The sequence below is a fragment of the Thamnophis elegans genome, chromosome 2, assembly GCF_009769535.1.
Source record: "Thamnophis elegans isolate rThaEle1 chromosome 2, rThaEle1.pri, whole genome shotgun sequence".
NCBI classification, from domain to species: Eukaryota; Metazoa; Chordata; class Lepidosauria; order Squamata; family Colubridae; genus Thamnophis; species Thamnophis elegans.
The window spans coordinates 91117338-91133452 of record NC_045542.1 but is presented as its reverse complement, the minus strand read 5'-3'; the positions used below and the strand labels follow the sequence as shown (position 1 = coordinate 91133452).

Genomic DNA, 16115 nt, shown 5'->3' with positions numbered 1-16115 from the left:
GAGTGCATATTTTAATTAACACTACAGTGTTTACTGGTCATTAGAGGACCAATCTATTTCCCCATCTCTATTTCATTGGATTTGTAATGTCTTCTTTGAGCATCTTCTGGAGACAGAAACGCTCATTAAACAAATGAGCAGTGTCTGGAGGTTGATGCTATGGAGCTGAAGTACGAATCCTATAAATTTTCCTTAATATATCCTCCCCTTTGGAAATAGCCAAATGGGGAGAAGCAAAGGGTATTTTTTCTCAAAGGGACTTTCCCTGCTCTGCCTTTGTCAAGTGAGGGAATTATTTAGATAGCTTGCAGGCACAGACAAAAAGGACACACCCTTCCACTAATTTAGAAAACTGTTAACTAGTTACCTGGACTGTTGGTGCTTTTGTCTCGTCCTCAGAGTCAGAATCATCACTCGAGCCTTTGCTTGTGCTCCTCGCCCTCTTTAAAGCTAAAATATAGAAAAGAAGATTTGATGCCAAAAGAGATCACTTTTTAAAAATATTTAGCATTTATAGCTACCAATACTAAATTATAAGATATCCCTTTAGCCTATAGTCATCTTTGTTGCTCCACATATCAAGTTTAAAAATATTAGTAGAAATTTTGAAGTGAGGCCATTCCTACTATCACCAAATACAGTAACCCGAAGTAGATTCAGCATCTAAGGTTCTTGCATTATAACAGGTATGCTATCTCTGGGAAAGATGTGGATGCAAATAAAATAAAATAAAAATCATGTTTCTGTGACACTGCAAAGATACCCTTCAATCCTTGTATATTCAGAACACAATCATTACATGTTAGACGTCACACAATTATATCATGACAAGCTTCGTTTTGGCTCAAAAATTGTTTGAGTCCCAAATTTGTAGAAAAACTCTAACATCTGTTTTTCTTGAAGTGCAGTCTTTATAGAGAGCATTCGGATTGGCATCTAAGAAACTTATTTTTGCCAGCTCAGTATAGAGATAAACACCCATCCTATAGGTCATTTAAGGTAGACTCTCTCTCTGGAATTTTCAAAAATTACAGTAAGCCCATCAAGCCTTTCTGAAAGATAGTTTGGGCAAGGGTATCTTAAGATGCTTTCGTATCTGGCAATAGGAATGTTCTCTTTGACAGTGAATTTAGAATTTTACCTGACACGCTCCTGCTCAGTGTGCTGAGAAAGAAAATCCAAGGAATGGGTTAACTCTGCCTTCCTGCTCATTAGACTGAGTCAATCAAGTATTTGTAGTCACGCCTCGCATGTCTACTTCCCCAGTTTTCAACAAAGGCGTGATGATTGACTTGAACATGATGCTTGACTTGACCACCTGTGGACTCTGGTCCAATGGCTGCCAGGGTGAGGTTGGATTCTCTTAGCACACCGAGGAGCATGTCAGGTAAGAGAAACTCCCCTTCTCCAGTGTGCTGAGGAGAATCCAAGGAATGGGACATACCAAAGCCGGCACGTCCTAAGGATGGGCAGCACTCTGGTCCAGAGTTCCCGAGTCTATGTACACCTTCTGGAGAACTTGTCTGCCGCAAGCCGCTTCAGCTTATAAGCTTATAATGCCATATAAACGGTGTTGAAGAAGACCATGTCGCTGCTCTGCATATCTCAATGGAGGCCTGTGTGACCCATGATGCTGTAGTAGCTCTGCTTCTAGTAGAGTGGACTGTCACTCACCAAGATAACAGAAGAGCCTGAAGTTCCTATTATTTGGTGATGCATACTCGTATCCAATGGCCTACTGTTGATGCAGTGACTTTGTTACTCAATGTGGAGGGTTGAAATGACACAAACAGGGACTCCGATCTTTGAAAGGAAGCTCTCTTCTTGATATAGATGCTGAGAGCTCTCCTGATGGCCAAGGTATGCCATTTCCCTCTCTAGGGCATGGGTCGGACCAGGGCAGAAATCCGATAAAATCAGGCACTCTATTGTGCACAGCTTTATCAGATGTGCAAGTAACTTAAAGCCTCTGAGGGTACCCCGATATCCCACCTGGAAACTGCCTACTGTCTTCCAGTCTCTCTCTCTCTCTCTTTAAATCTTTGCACTCCGCCAGCCTTCGTTCTCTCACCTGCAAGGTCTCCTTTCTCCTTGGCGAGACGCATCTCCGAGCTAGCAGCCCTCTCAATAAGGAAGGATCTATGCGTTTTTCATCCCAACACATTTATTCTGTGCTTGGACCTTCGTTCCATCCTGAGGTTAATTCTTTAATTCCCCACAAGATAAAACAGGCAGCCATTTGTCTGTCTATCGTATTGGGTGATAGGCCCAAGTCTAGCCCAATCTGTAGGAAGTCCAGGATTCGGGCCACCAATGCTGAGAGGAGATCAATAGATGTTTTGGAGCACCAGGCACAGAACTTTTTCCAGGTGGAATTGTAAATCCTGTTGGTTGCTCCTAGAGGCTTGAATGGTCTGTATCACCCAGCCAAAGAAATTGTCCAGCCTCAGAGCCCTCTGCTCAAATGCCAAATGGTTAGTTGGAGCCATTGTGGGTCTGGGTGGAGGAGAATTCCATGACTGAGGGAGATTTTGTCTGGTAGGATCCTCCAGGGTCTGGACCTCCAACAGGTTGACTAGATCGGCAAACCATGGCTTTCTGGGCCAATGGGGAGCCAACTGTAGGATCTCCACTGTCTCCGCCAGTACTTTCCTGAATACCCCTGGGATGAGGGGAATCAGAGGAAAGGTGTATAGCAGCCCCCGGGGCCATGGAATGCGGAGTGTGTTGACCTCTTCCACCCCTGGTGTCGTGAACTGGGCATAAAACTTGGGTAGCTAACTGTTTGATGGGGTGATGAACAGGTCCAAGACTGGAGAGCCGAACACTGTCATGTCCTGAACAAGTCGGGGTGCAGGCGCCATTCTGCATGGTCGACTGTGGCTCGGCTGACCCAGTCCACCTGTACATTGGATGTTCCTGAGATATGTTCTGCTTGCAAGGGTAGAAGATGCTGTTCCGCCCAGTGCCTGGCTTCTCACATGAGGGACACGGAGTGGATGCCCCCTTGGCGGTTGATATGGGCCCTGGTGGCTATGTTGTCAGTTAGGATAAGTACGTGGTGGACAGAGATGATGGTCTGGAACTGTCGTAGGTCTAAGTGGGTTGCTTTGAGCTCTAGCCAGTCTCGCAAGTGCTCCTGTGACCACGGGCCTTGTGCCATCTGGGTCTGCACATAAGCTCCCCAGCAGAACAACTGGCGCCTGTAGTGATTGTGAGATGGTTTGGCTCCTTGAATGTGCATCCCTTGGCTGTGGCTAGGGACATATTTCACTGGAAAGACTGGAGGATTTTTGGTGGGACCCGGACTACAAAGACCTGATTGACTCAGTCTAATGAGCAGGAAGGCAGAGGTAACTCATTCCTTGGATTCTCCTCAGCACACTGGAGAATGTTCTTTCGGCTTTGAGTAAGAACTTTGAGATTACCTAAGTGAGGGAGAGACGTAAAACTACTGTAGCAGCTCTTCACTGTTATCGGTAGGATAATAAAGACCCTTCTGTAAATTTAGAGAGCTATCTATGCAACACAGCAACAAGCATCTTAAGCCATATACTTACTTGGTTTGGAAGGTGGGACTTTTACTGTGGTCAAAGTTGTTTCTTCCTCACTCTCAGATGAGGTGCTGCTGCTGCTTTCAGAGCTCTCTGCTGTCTTTGTGGTCTGTGTTGTTTTTTGTCCTCCTGAAATCAAGGACTGTGAAGGAGTCCCTGCTTTACTAGAAAGGGCTTTATTTGGCCCTGCTTTTCTCGCAGCAGGAGGCAAGGCCCTATTTGAAACAGATTTGTTCTGCTCTCCTTTTGCTTGGGCAGCAGCAACAGTCACCCCCTTTCCTGGGACAGAATTAGTATTTTGAACAGCCAATTTCAGTAATTCAGGTTTTTTTCCAGCCACAGGGGTTTTCTCCTACAAGAAAAAAAGTTGGTTAGAAAAGAAAGGCATTCCATGATATTTGTCAAAGCATTTTTATAGATACTTCAGCATATCCTACGTTCAAAGAAACTTTCTGACTCAAGGTTCCCCACAGATTTCATAACAACAATTGCCTGCTTAATATGTACTTGGGGCTGACCTCACACTCCTCACTTCCAGTTCTAAATTGATTAACACATCTCTTCTTCTCCCATTCAGGAATGATAACCTCAACAGAGCACAAAGCGGCTACCTGAAACAGGGTGTGGCAGTCAAGCGCTGGGGGAGACAGCTTGTCACCAGCAGACTTAGTGGCTTGTGTAATGAGTGCTTTCCCATCAATAGTGATAGAGATTTTCGGTATGCTAAAATGAGCTTGACCCCATCCCAAAGGTGCTTTGGGAATGGAAGGATTTATATTTCTCCGAGAAAAAAAAATGCAGATTAAAGGAATCAGGAGCACTACTCAGGTGACTCTGAGGATACAGATAAACCTCCAAGTGCTTCAACGACCCTCTAAAAGGATGCAAATGACCAGCTGTCTGCAAGGAATATAAATCCTTCCACTCCCCACTATCCGGTTAAAGCTGAAGAAGCTTCTTGGATGGGAAGCAAAACTTCCTCAAAGAAAAAACAAGAAAGTCCAGTGGCCTCCTGACAAAAGCACATTTGGGACAACCATGACCTGGATGACTGAGAATCTCTACAGAGGTTGACCCTAGTTCAGGGGTATAAAAGTGGGATCTGGCCAATACAAGCATTCCCTTTGTGGTTACCAGAGGAGGCTGTTTCATCCCTCCCACTTAAGTGGGGGAATTAAGAAACAAATTCTATACCTTAAACCTTGCAATGGCTGAAGACACCTAGTCAATGGTATACTTTAAAATTATGAACTTTTTTCCTCTGTGTATGTGTCTTTGGTATGTTTTGATATGTTATAGAACTGAATTAAAGACATCATTTTGAAGCAATATTGAAGGCAACTTTTCCCAAGTAAATTTACATGTTTACTTTTTTCTCTTAGTTAACACTAAGATAAACAATATAGTTTGCTACTGAGGAATTTATCTGTAAAAAAAAACAAAAAACCAGCGGTGACAATACAACCTATGGACTCTGTTTTTGAAATGCAGGTAAGTTTTTAGTCAAGACAGTCACTTGCATCTGACTGCAGATTTTAAATATTTTCTAGGACATAATGTTTAAAATAATGAGTGGTGCAGGGCCCAGAGGTGGAGCTCTCATCTCACACTCAGGAGGCTATGAGTTTCATCCTAGGCAGAGGCGGATATTTCTCTCTTTGGACACACTGAGAATATATCTTCTGAACAAAACTCCGCATTGGCGATAGGAAGAGCATCCAGCCATTAAAACACTCTGCTATGTTCATTTGCCCAGACTCCACCCCGTAAGGGATTATGGGATCGTTAAATGAAGATGATGATAATTTTTAAAATAACAGACACCTGGGTACAGTCCTAATCAACCATCCTAGATACACTCCAAATATTTTCCAGCAGAATAGCAATGATCAAAGTCTTTTTGCTTACAGTCTTCTTGGCAACTGCTTCCTCTTCTGAAGATGAATCTGAAGATGAATCTTCGCTGCTACTCTTTTCTTTAGCTACTGTTGGCTTGGTGCTGTTATTCCCACGCAGATTAGCTGGCACACCCATATAAAAGCACAACATTTTGAAAAACTGAATGTAATTTTTTTCAACTTATATTACAACCAACTAGAATGGAAAAGATTCTAGAAAAGGAGATGCCAAACTGAACCACTGAAGAGGGCTCTGCTCTCTACCTTTTCTATCGAAGGATAAATGACCACTAAGTGATAGGTAGGAAATAAAATATGCTGATTAAAAGTTTCTTTTAAGCATCTGGTTGAAATGATTTTGTCTATGCTAGTGCAAATGGACACAGACCCAATATAAGCTACTCTGCACAAGCTATGTCAAATAGCAATAATACATGAAAGTGTACTGAGGTTGTCCTGATTTAAATCTTCTCAAAGTTAATTATTTTTTATTCTTGAATTCTGAGTTTTATTTCAGATATGGGAAGTTGTAAAGAAATACAACCGACTTTCAACCAAGTATTGCAAGAAAAAGATTAACTAGAATTGCTGATCTCCAAAATTAAAAATATGTTGCTTTATAAATTGCCAAACCTGTACCTTAACAATGGAAGCTTTTAGACAATGATTAAAACATGTTGTTCAAAGGTAAGTTCTATAGATAAGGTTAAAAAAAGTCATAGATGCAATTTGAATTTTAAATACCTAAAGTGTCAAATCACAATTCTAATTAATCTGGAATGCTAACACTATATAGAACTAAGGTGTGGTAAAGTAGTATTCCAAATATTGTGAACTTGTAATGTTGCCAGAATAATATATAAATGCATTATATATGCAATATATAAATCCTAAAATTTCCCTCTTGTTCCCAATCTCATTTCCTTCTGTATTCCATTAATATGGGTAGGGGCTTATTTCACACTTTTTAACCATTTTTGGAGCTTATAGGGAATGAGGTACAATGTTCTTAAACGATACCCATGCCATTAATGTCCCAGCCTTCCAACTTTCTTTGTTCTCCACTAAGAAATCATAAATCAGCAGGTTTTAAGATTTAGGCATGTATATCTCCCCTTTTCATGCACCTATATTCTCAAAGTCAATCATTTGAATACTTGTCTGAATGGTTCATTCCCACTGGTTCTTACTTTTTATGGTTTGTGTTGCTTCTTCCTCCTCTGAGCTCTCAGAGCTGCTCTTGGGGTCAGGAATTCTGAGCTTTCCTGGAGTGCCTCTCTTGGTTTCTATGGTCTTTTGTTTTGGAATTTGTGAGTAAGTCCTGTTAAACAGATTTTATAAGGATGCTGGAGTTAATAAGGCTTGCTAAGATTTTCAAAATGTATTCAATTGTGTGCCCCTCTTCAGAAGCACTTATTGTGGCAGAAATAAAAGCTGGCATTTCTTTGCCTTACACACACACACACACACACACAAACTTGATCTGACTTGATACAGTTTGATCATTTTCTCAAGAAAATATAAGGCCAGCAAACCTTAAATTTAATGTTAAAAATATAATTAGAGCTATAGACATCCTATGCATGACCATAAAATTACAATGCAAAACTTAATTAAGTCCAGTAATAATCTAAGCTGCAAGAACATGGTCCTAGGATTTTCTTGAAGTATTTCTACACTCATGTAAATGTTTAAGCCATATCATATACAAGTGAACAAACGACAAAATGGCGCAGCTAAATGCATCATAGTTTTATATTCATACTTCTATTGTAATTCAGTGCCCCAGGAGATTACTGGGCTTTGTACTAATTTATTGTGTAAAAGGGATAATTCGGGTACCAATAGTTCAAAAAAGCTCAAAACAGTGATATTCTGAAGTAAGAAAGCTAATTTAAGTATCTGTCTTAATATAGTTGCAACTATAAGCAGCTTTTTGAGTAAATTATTGACAACGAACAAATTCTCTTCTTACACTGTTGTTTGAAACTAGTCTAAAACTCAGTACTGGATCTCTGGTACATTATTCACAACATCAGGACTGTTAAACCAAGTGCAAAAACAATTTAATACTTAAGTATACCTATAAAATAGCAAGAGGCAAAACATCTCTAACCACTCTCCAATAATAAACAGAAAAGCTTACTGTTTCCACTGAGTGATGATCTCTTTCAAAGAAACATGAGATGATGGCAAAGACTTCTGTACAGGAAGAAAAAATATTGGACCAATACGATTAAATCATTTTATTATAGAATCTTTAGTACAAAAATTCTGGATTAAAGTTACAATTCTAAACATTCATCTAATAAGGAGAACGTTAGACCTTAAAATAGAGGTGGGTAATTTCCCCAAAGGCCATGTAGGAAACTGGAACTGTTGTGGAGGATTGCCACTGCCACTTTAATATCTAATAAGTTTTAATATTCAGACTAGAACATCTTCATTTCCCATCTTTTACTTTTAAACAAAACTGTAAATGGTTGTTGGCTTCCTAATCTGTAGTTTGATGGGTCAAGTGAAAAGGCCAATCAATAGGGAGGAAACAGATTAAAAGGACAATAGTAAAAGGGTATTTGCCACCAAAGACTCAACTAGAAAAATCTGAATGAAACAAGGTTATATGTATGGCTCTTATAAAAGTCAACAACAATCTTCCTTTTTCTAGGAACAAAATGTATTAAATTTGCGGGGTTTAAATGTACTTCTTTATATCCTTCTAACGTAGGGGTAGGCAATAGTTGTCTCCATGTTAAGAATCACAATTTAAATAATCCCAAACCTATTTAAGAAGTTGGAATACAATACACCTGGAAAATGAAAACTTCTCCAATCTTGTGTCCTCAGATGTTTGAATATGGTTGTTGTTCATGTTCTTGGTATGGTAGAAGTTAAAATAATTCTACCCTAAATTGCGGAAAGCTGATGGGAATTGCTTCAAATTCTTTTCTTTTTATTTTGTTTAAAAATGAGTATATTTGTGTTAAAGAACATTTTACTAATTCCAAGATATTTTACACATGTATTTCTTTCAGTGGTTCCCAAACTCTCAATTTTCTTAGTTGACACAAAATTAAAATAAGGGGAAAAAGGCCTGCATATCTTAGAAAATCAAAGACTCTAATACCATGCTTACTGTAATGTCATTGCTAATTGATAGCTCAAAATGACTAATAAATGTTAAGTAGAGCAACAATAAATACAAATTAACAGCACTGATAAATTAATTTAATAGTTGATGACTATTAGCTAGGACAATAATAAATATCTTTCTACAAATTCCTGATAACTGCTAATCTCATGATTGCAGGAAATGATAATATTTTTAGCATTTTTATTCTTCTTGATTTTATAATAGTTTTTTAGCAGTAGTTACAATTTTCTGCATGGTTAGCAAATCACTTATTATTCAAGTACATATCACTACCATTTTTAGCCATGTATAAATGAACTCTATATACCATTATACTTGTCCATATAAAATCTACATCTATAGGCAATATCCTCATAAGTAACAAATGTAAATCCATGGAATGAAAAGGGCCATACATTTATCTTTCTAGTGCTTTAATAGTTGGCAATAAGGATATGAAGAATCTATTTATGTTGTCTGGTTTCCAAATTCCAAATATTAGATATGCAGTTCAAAAAAGAATACTAGCATCTGAAAATTTTAGCTTTTATTACAATCTTATTTATATAATTTAGTACTTTCTCCCCAAACCTAATATTTGTTTTATAGAAGCATTATCCTTATTACATTTTCAAACAGAATGCTATCATATATTTGACAAAGTTTTGACATCAAAAGACCTATAAATGCTTTATACCGCTCTATAGGAGCTTATCTATTCCTGGAATTTTACATCTTGTCCAACTTTCTAAAAAGCATTTCCTATGTGTCTTTTTTTTTCTTTGACAATGTATTTTTATCTTTGTGTTTGATTTTCTCATTTTTGTCACTATTTTAAACATCAATAAAAGAATTTAAAATCTAATAAATTGTCAAAGACCCCATAACTGAATCCAAGTTCATGTTGTTCCACTTAACTGCAATTAGAACAAAAGTTTCTATTAAAAGAACTCCCAAGAGTATTGCAAGGTTCTGAAAACTATGTACTAATTCTGAACTCCCTGGCCCTCTATCTTAGCATCCTTACCAGATCACATGAATTATGCTGTGAGAAAATTGACAGCAATTTTTTTTAATTTGCCATAGAACACCCACTTCTGTGGAGGAGCTAAATGCTATTCTTGCATAAACGCATCTCCCATGCAACTCTGAGTTGGCAATGCCAACATCAAGGGAGAAGATGTGGGACCCACTGATGAGTGGAATTCATCTCAACATTCAGATTTCTTCTCAAAAGTAATTTCTTGCTGGTCAAGATCTGCTGTAACCATGGCTTCAATCTAAATGCTTTGCAAATCTTGTAAATTACATCTTATTCAATAAAATACACAGTACTTAAGAGATCAATGGCTTGCAAAATGTGTGACGTCACTCACCATTTTTTACTGATTTCTCTAAGTTCATCCCACAAAGCCGGACTGTGCACAATTCAAAAATGATCTCAAAAAACTGCTTTAGATATTACTCATCAAACTGCACACATGAAGCCTAAAACCTTGGCTCACACAAAGCCTGAATTTTTTTCCAGTATGGACAACTCTACTAGAAAGTGGCTTTAGCAAGCAATTATGACTAAATTATGACCCATTACACTTAAGACATCCTTTTTTTGCAGGTTGGGACACTGATGCACAGCAGGTAACTGCGACCAGCCCATCTACAATATAAAGATAAGAAAATGCTACCCTGGGCAGTAAGTGTTCAAAATAAAGACAAGATACAACAGGTCTTCAATAGACAAGAAGATACACAAATATAAATGCGTACAGGGTGAGGACCTCAATAAAACTATTGAAATTACTATTAACCAGAATTCTCTATGAGCAACCTCTCATGCTGACAGGGTTTTAAAATTACAGCAGTATTTTACTATACCACGCTGTCAACCAATTTAAGCTATATAAATTGGAAAGACCACGTTTTCAAAAGAAACACTAGAATGTCTCCTATGCCTACCTCAATCAGGTGCAACTAACCATTCTTTATCACCCCGCTAAAGTTAAAATTGCAGCCTAAACCACCCTCACTATAAACAAAATTTAGAGTGGCTTCACAAAAGGCTAAAGAGAATCCGTGGCCTGCTGTATGTGCGCATTTGCAGCTGTGTGCACACATATATAGAGTCAATTTTTACATTATTAAGACTTTATATTTTGAGGCAGGGCTTGAGGCCCACCATAATCCCTTTCTTCCTTTATGCTTTAAATGCATTTAATATTTGGAACTGAGAGATACTTTATGTCAAGCCCACTTCTATCAAGCTCTGTTACAGAGAAGAATCCTGATAGTTTAATCAATGAAGCCTGGAGTGCACCAATCCTGCCAGTTTGAGCTTTCCGGAAAAATTCTATGGGAGACAGGAAGTTCCTCAAGTAACCAGGCCCTATAAAACCAGCACCTTGAAACACATTCAGAACCAAACTCACAACCAGGGCATCCCACAAAGCAGAAGTGTTACATGGGCATACCAAGACATGCCCATTACTGCTTGCATTCTGAACTAGTTGAAGCTTCTGGGTGGTCAAGGGCAGCCCCATGTAAAGCACATGGCAGTTGTCAAGCCATAAAATGACCAAAGCATGAGTGACAGGTGATTTGGAAAGTGCAGAATAAGGCAGCTATTACATTATGTGAGACGTCCTTCAGAAATGGCAGAACGCAAATCCTAAAAGAATTGCATGGGTACCCCAGCATTACCTGTCAGACACTAATCTTTTAGCAATGCTATTTAAATATTCAAATGATTTAGGACTCCAAAACCTGAAGAAATAAATGTTTCCCGCCATGTTCTTACCCAAAAATCAAGACATTTAAGTATGGATCTTGTTCTTAGCATCCTGATATTAGCCCAAGTTATAGTAAGCAATAACAATGCCCTGAGTCCTTAGCTCTTCTAATGTAGCTCTTTATCTTTCCATTTGAGCATCATTACAAAACTATGTTCAGTGGGAATATAAAAAGAACATAGCAGAGACATAGCATTTATAGAAAAACATAGTGTTTTAAGTTTCATTAGTCAAGTAGTAACAATTAAAAGCAAAAATGTATGAATTATAATCCATAAAGAGGTTGTGGTCTGTTCATCCTGCACATTAACACTTCTATCTTGCTCTCTCTGATGTGTTTCTTTAACTGATATTACTATTAAAATAGATGCCATCCTGAAAATTGAATATGGAGATCTGTGACAAGATTGATTTCCAATCCATCCAAGAGGACATTCATTTCAGTTCTCGAAAGCATTGCAAATGGCCAGTTTCAGTCATACGTGATGGGGAATAGCAGGATAGAGCATACTTGCCAACCCTTATGGTTTGTCTTGCAAACAGAGACAGCCTCAGATTTATGGCAGTAAAGTGAATAAATCTCAACTTATAAACAAAATACCCAAATAGATGGAGGACCCATTTGCTACTTAATTAGACAACAGTTGCCATTATGGCCTTCTCCCACATGGAAACCGAACTGAAAATAGGGGAAGAAGAGAGTCTTCCAGCAAAGTGTTTATGATGAGCACTACAGTGCAGTTTTATGAAATGTTCATTTTACATAAGCTAGTATTACATCTCTAAGTGAGTTCTGAACCTCAAGGAGGACAGTATTTGTAAGGTAGTGTAGGAAGTTATCACCCAGCCCTCTCCCAGAAAAAATGAAATATTCTAGGAAATATTGAAAAGGCAGAATATTTCTCTGGATGTGAAAAGGAAGAAACATGTTTTAAAAGACGGAATAGCTGCCTGCAGCTTCCTGCCCATCCCCCTTTGTCAATGAGCCCTTAAAGCCTGAGCTAGTCCACTTTACATAATAAAGAGTTCTCCCCTTCAGCTCCAGAGTGATGGGATTAAGGCATGATAATATTGGCCCTTTACCCAACTCCCCACATGGCATCTGAGAACTCAACCAAACCTGGATTCAAAACGCAGCCTAGAGAGTTGCCCCTGCATGGCTCCATGGGAGTCTGACAACCAATCAGAGTACAAGCTCAAGATCAAAGGCCAGAGAGGGCATAAAACCAGGGACTCAGCTTCTCTCCCTTCCCTTCCCTTCTCCACCAACATTGAAGCATGTGATCATCTTTTCTGTTCAAGACTCAAGCCATGTGGTCCTGTCCACCATTAAAACCATCTTTCCAAGCAGCCTCCATGTCTCCAGTGTCTTTTTCCCCACTTGGAGCCAAACCCAGAAGGACATTTCTTCCAACAGTAGAATCAGGGCATTTGGCGATTCATATGCCTGGAAATACATCCCTCAGAGGCAAAATTAGAGTAAAGTACAAATTTGCCTTATACCTTTTAGAAGATCAATTTACTTTTATTATTCCATAATATCACCCCACAACAACCACTGTTTATTTAGGTATGCTACAGGGCCACAGGAATGCTTAAAAGATGTAAGTGTGCCTAAAATCTGTACGAGAGGTAAGTATCCAACCTCTTCAATATAATCCTTACCCAGAGAATGTACATATTCTGATCATTGCCCTAAGTGTCCAAAGAGAAAGGAGAGACTGTTTTTAATCACAAGAGTAAATTCTTCCAGGCAGCTCTGTAAAAGCAGGTAAGTATTAGTGATGATTTCCAAGCCCAGATAGTGAAGCTACAGGAGAGCCTTAGGTTTGAATGAATACATACATACATCCCTCCATTTAGCCTCCATGTGGCTTCCAAATTATTTAAAAAAAAAGGTGGGGAGGGGGGAAAGCCACAATAAACGAACCCAAGGTCCAGGGTGCCCTGTTTTCAAAGATCCAGAGAAGATACTTGCAAGCCTCGTTATCAGGCCAAAGGAGAAACCTTGCGAAGGGAAGGGACGGTTCAACTTGAAACCTGACCCCCGCAGCTGGCTTCCAAGAAAGGCTGCCTTTCCACAAAGCAGCAATGCTGCCGGTCCCCCATGTTTCCAGCCACGTGGGCCAACGGCGCCGTTACCTGGCCGCTCTGCTCCAGCAACTCCTTGGCTGCGCTCATATAACCCATCTGGACCAGCTGTTGGTGTATCAGAGCCAGCAGCTCTTTCTGCTCTCGCGGAGTTGTCGCCATGCTCTCGCCGCGCGCGCGCGCGTGTGTGTGAAGGGGAGGGAAAGAGACGTAGGAAGCAATAACCTCTACCCCACAGGCATGACTACAAACGCAGGCCCCGCGTGTAGAGCAGGCGGCGGGCTAACCACATGCCCCCAACTCCCTGTGCCTCTAACCTTTGCCCATGTACCAGCGCTACGTCATTTCCTCTTTCCACTCATACCGGTCCTCGGGCTTCTGGGAAATGTAGTCTGAGCGCGAAAGGTTACTCGATGTGCGTCCTTTTCGGCGCGTCTTGTCAATGGTGTTGAGCAATCGAAATAATAGCATCGGGACTGGGATTATTTGGGAAGATGTAAAATAACTTGGTATTTGTTTTCTGGAGCAAAAGGAAGAGAAACACTCGATATTTTATCTCCCATCTGAAATTTTAACTGGAATAAATCTCTTGCTACTTTGCATTACAATATTAATGTTATATTTTTAACGTTTGAATATTTTTTTTCTATAACTTTATGCTTGCACAAATTATTTTAAAACTTTTATTTATTAAATTTATATGCTGCCCATCTTACTAGCCACACACAGCACTGTTAGCAACATAGATTCAGATGAACATTTGAATAAACAAATGCTGTAATGTAAGTGTGGAACAACTGACAGTGGATCAGCTCCAATATAATATTAAACTCACCAGTATTAAGTTCACATAATAAACATTAATGTATGAGTTTACACATCCTGCTAAAATGAAAACCAAACTAATCACATATTAATGGTATATAATTGATTACCAGATTGGTGGAAATAAATGCAGCTAGTTATAGGGAGAATCAATATACATAAACCACACGAAAACTACATTTCACTAGTATACTCAATATCTCTGTGAGTACCATAAAAATGAGCTATGGGAACTTACATTGTAAATGAACCAAACTCCAACAAATACTTGAGTGGGTGAGACTACATGTATGCCCATCCTCATTATATTGTTTCCTCCTGCTGTAGGAACGTATCACCCAGCCCTCTCCCAGAAAAATGAAATATCCTAGGAAATATTGAAAAGGCAGAATATTTCTCTGGATGTGAAAAGGAAGAAACATGTTTTAAAAGACGGAATAGCTGCCTGCAGCTTCCTGCCCATCCCCCTTTGTCAATGAGCCCTTAAAGCCTGAGCTAGTCCACTTTACATAATAAAGAGTTCTCCCCTTCAGCTCCAGAGTAATGGGATTAAGGCATGATAATATTGGCCCTTTACCCAACTCCCCACATGGCATCTGAGAACTCAACCAAACCTGGATTCAAAACGCAGCCTAGACAGTTGCCCCTCCATGGCCCAGTGACGTGCGGTGACGGTTACCGTTGGTGAGGCAAGACCGCAGCAGCGGCGAGAAGCAACATCCCCGGCACTGTGTCCGGCAGGCATCTCGCATTTATGGCGGACCTAAACGCGAGACGCCTGTCGGACACAGTGCCGGGGACGTTGCTTCTCGCCGCCGTCGCGCTCCACCGCCTTGCGCCCTGCCTCCTCCAATGAACTATCCTGCTGCCTCGGCCTGCAGCCAGCCCACCCACCCCTCGCCTGACCTGTTCCCTGCCTGGACTCACCGCTCTTCTCCTCCTCCTCCTCCTCGTCCCCGCTCGGTGCTGGGCTGGCTGCAGGCCGGGGCATCAGGATTGTTTGTCGGAGGAGGCGGGGGCAAGGCGGTGGAACGCGACGGTGGCGAAAAGCATCTCAGATGGAGCCAGGACACCCGGAAGACAAGCCGGCACTTCGGCATGCCTTTAAGGCCGGCTTGTCTTCCGGGTGTCCTGGCTCCATCTGAGATGCTTCTCGCCACCGTCGCGTTCCACCGCCTTGCCCCCACCCCCGCCTCCTCATACGGACAGTCACAATCCTGCAGCCAGCCCGCCTGACCTGCTCCCTGCCTGGACTCACCGCTCTCCTCCTCCCCGCTTGGTGCTGGGCTTTAAAGGGGCCTCCCCTCCCCTCCCCAGCCAGCCAGCCCACCCAGCCAATTCCTCCCCCCACCACCACTGTGTCCAATAGGCCAGGTGTCTCGCGTTTATGGCGGACATAAATGCGAGACACCTGGCCTGTTGAAACACAGTGGCGAGAACGTCCCTGCCGCTTCCGTGCTCCGCCGCCTCGCCCCCCTGCCTCCTCCGACCCCACCGCTGTGAAGAAAGAAAAAAAACACACACACACACAAACCTCACAATAAAAAATTAATTTTTTTATTAAATTACAAATTACAAATTAAATTACAATAAATTTGAATACCCCCCTCCCTCTGTCCGATCCACCTTTTCCAGCTCTCAACTCTCCTCTTGTCCGCCCAACGTAAGCGTGCTAACTTAAGCTCATAAGGCATGATTCGCTGCTCCCCGATCAGGAGGCGGGAGAATCAGTGCCTCTTTTGCATATGAAAGTGTTCGCTTGTTAACTCCGCCTTAACTTTTAAAAGGCGAACAATTCCTTAGGCAAAAGAGGCTCCGAGTTCTCTCG

At 40.8% G+C, this 16115-nt stretch overlaps 1 protein-coding gene across 4 annotated transcripts in view; it reads right to left on the bottom strand.

Annotated features, from left to right (window-relative positions):
- Positions 1-13790, bottom strand: part of TCOF1 (treacle ribosome biogenesis factor 1) — a 47649-nt gene extending 33859 nt beyond the window's left edge. For 3 of the 4 annotated variants that reach the window (XM_032209490.1, XM_032209492.1, XM_032209493.1), the window contains exons 1-6: positions 13514-13790; positions 7599-7654; positions 6643-6773; positions 5463-5584; positions 3561-3906; positions 368-450 (exon numbers count right to left, since the gene is read on the bottom strand). In XM_032209490.1, the coding sequence (XP_032065381.1) occupies positions 368-450; positions 3561-3906; positions 5463-5584; positions 6643-6773; positions 7599-7654; positions 13514-13624 (849 nt within the window). In that variant the 5' untranslated portion in view covers positions 13625-13790. The remainder of the gene's footprint in view (positions 1-367; positions 451-3560; positions 3907-5462; positions 5585-6642; positions 6774-7598; positions 7655-13513) is intronic. The other variant, XM_032209491.1, reaches the window with a different exon arrangement.
- Between the last annotated feature and the right edge of the window lie 2325 nt (positions 13791-16115).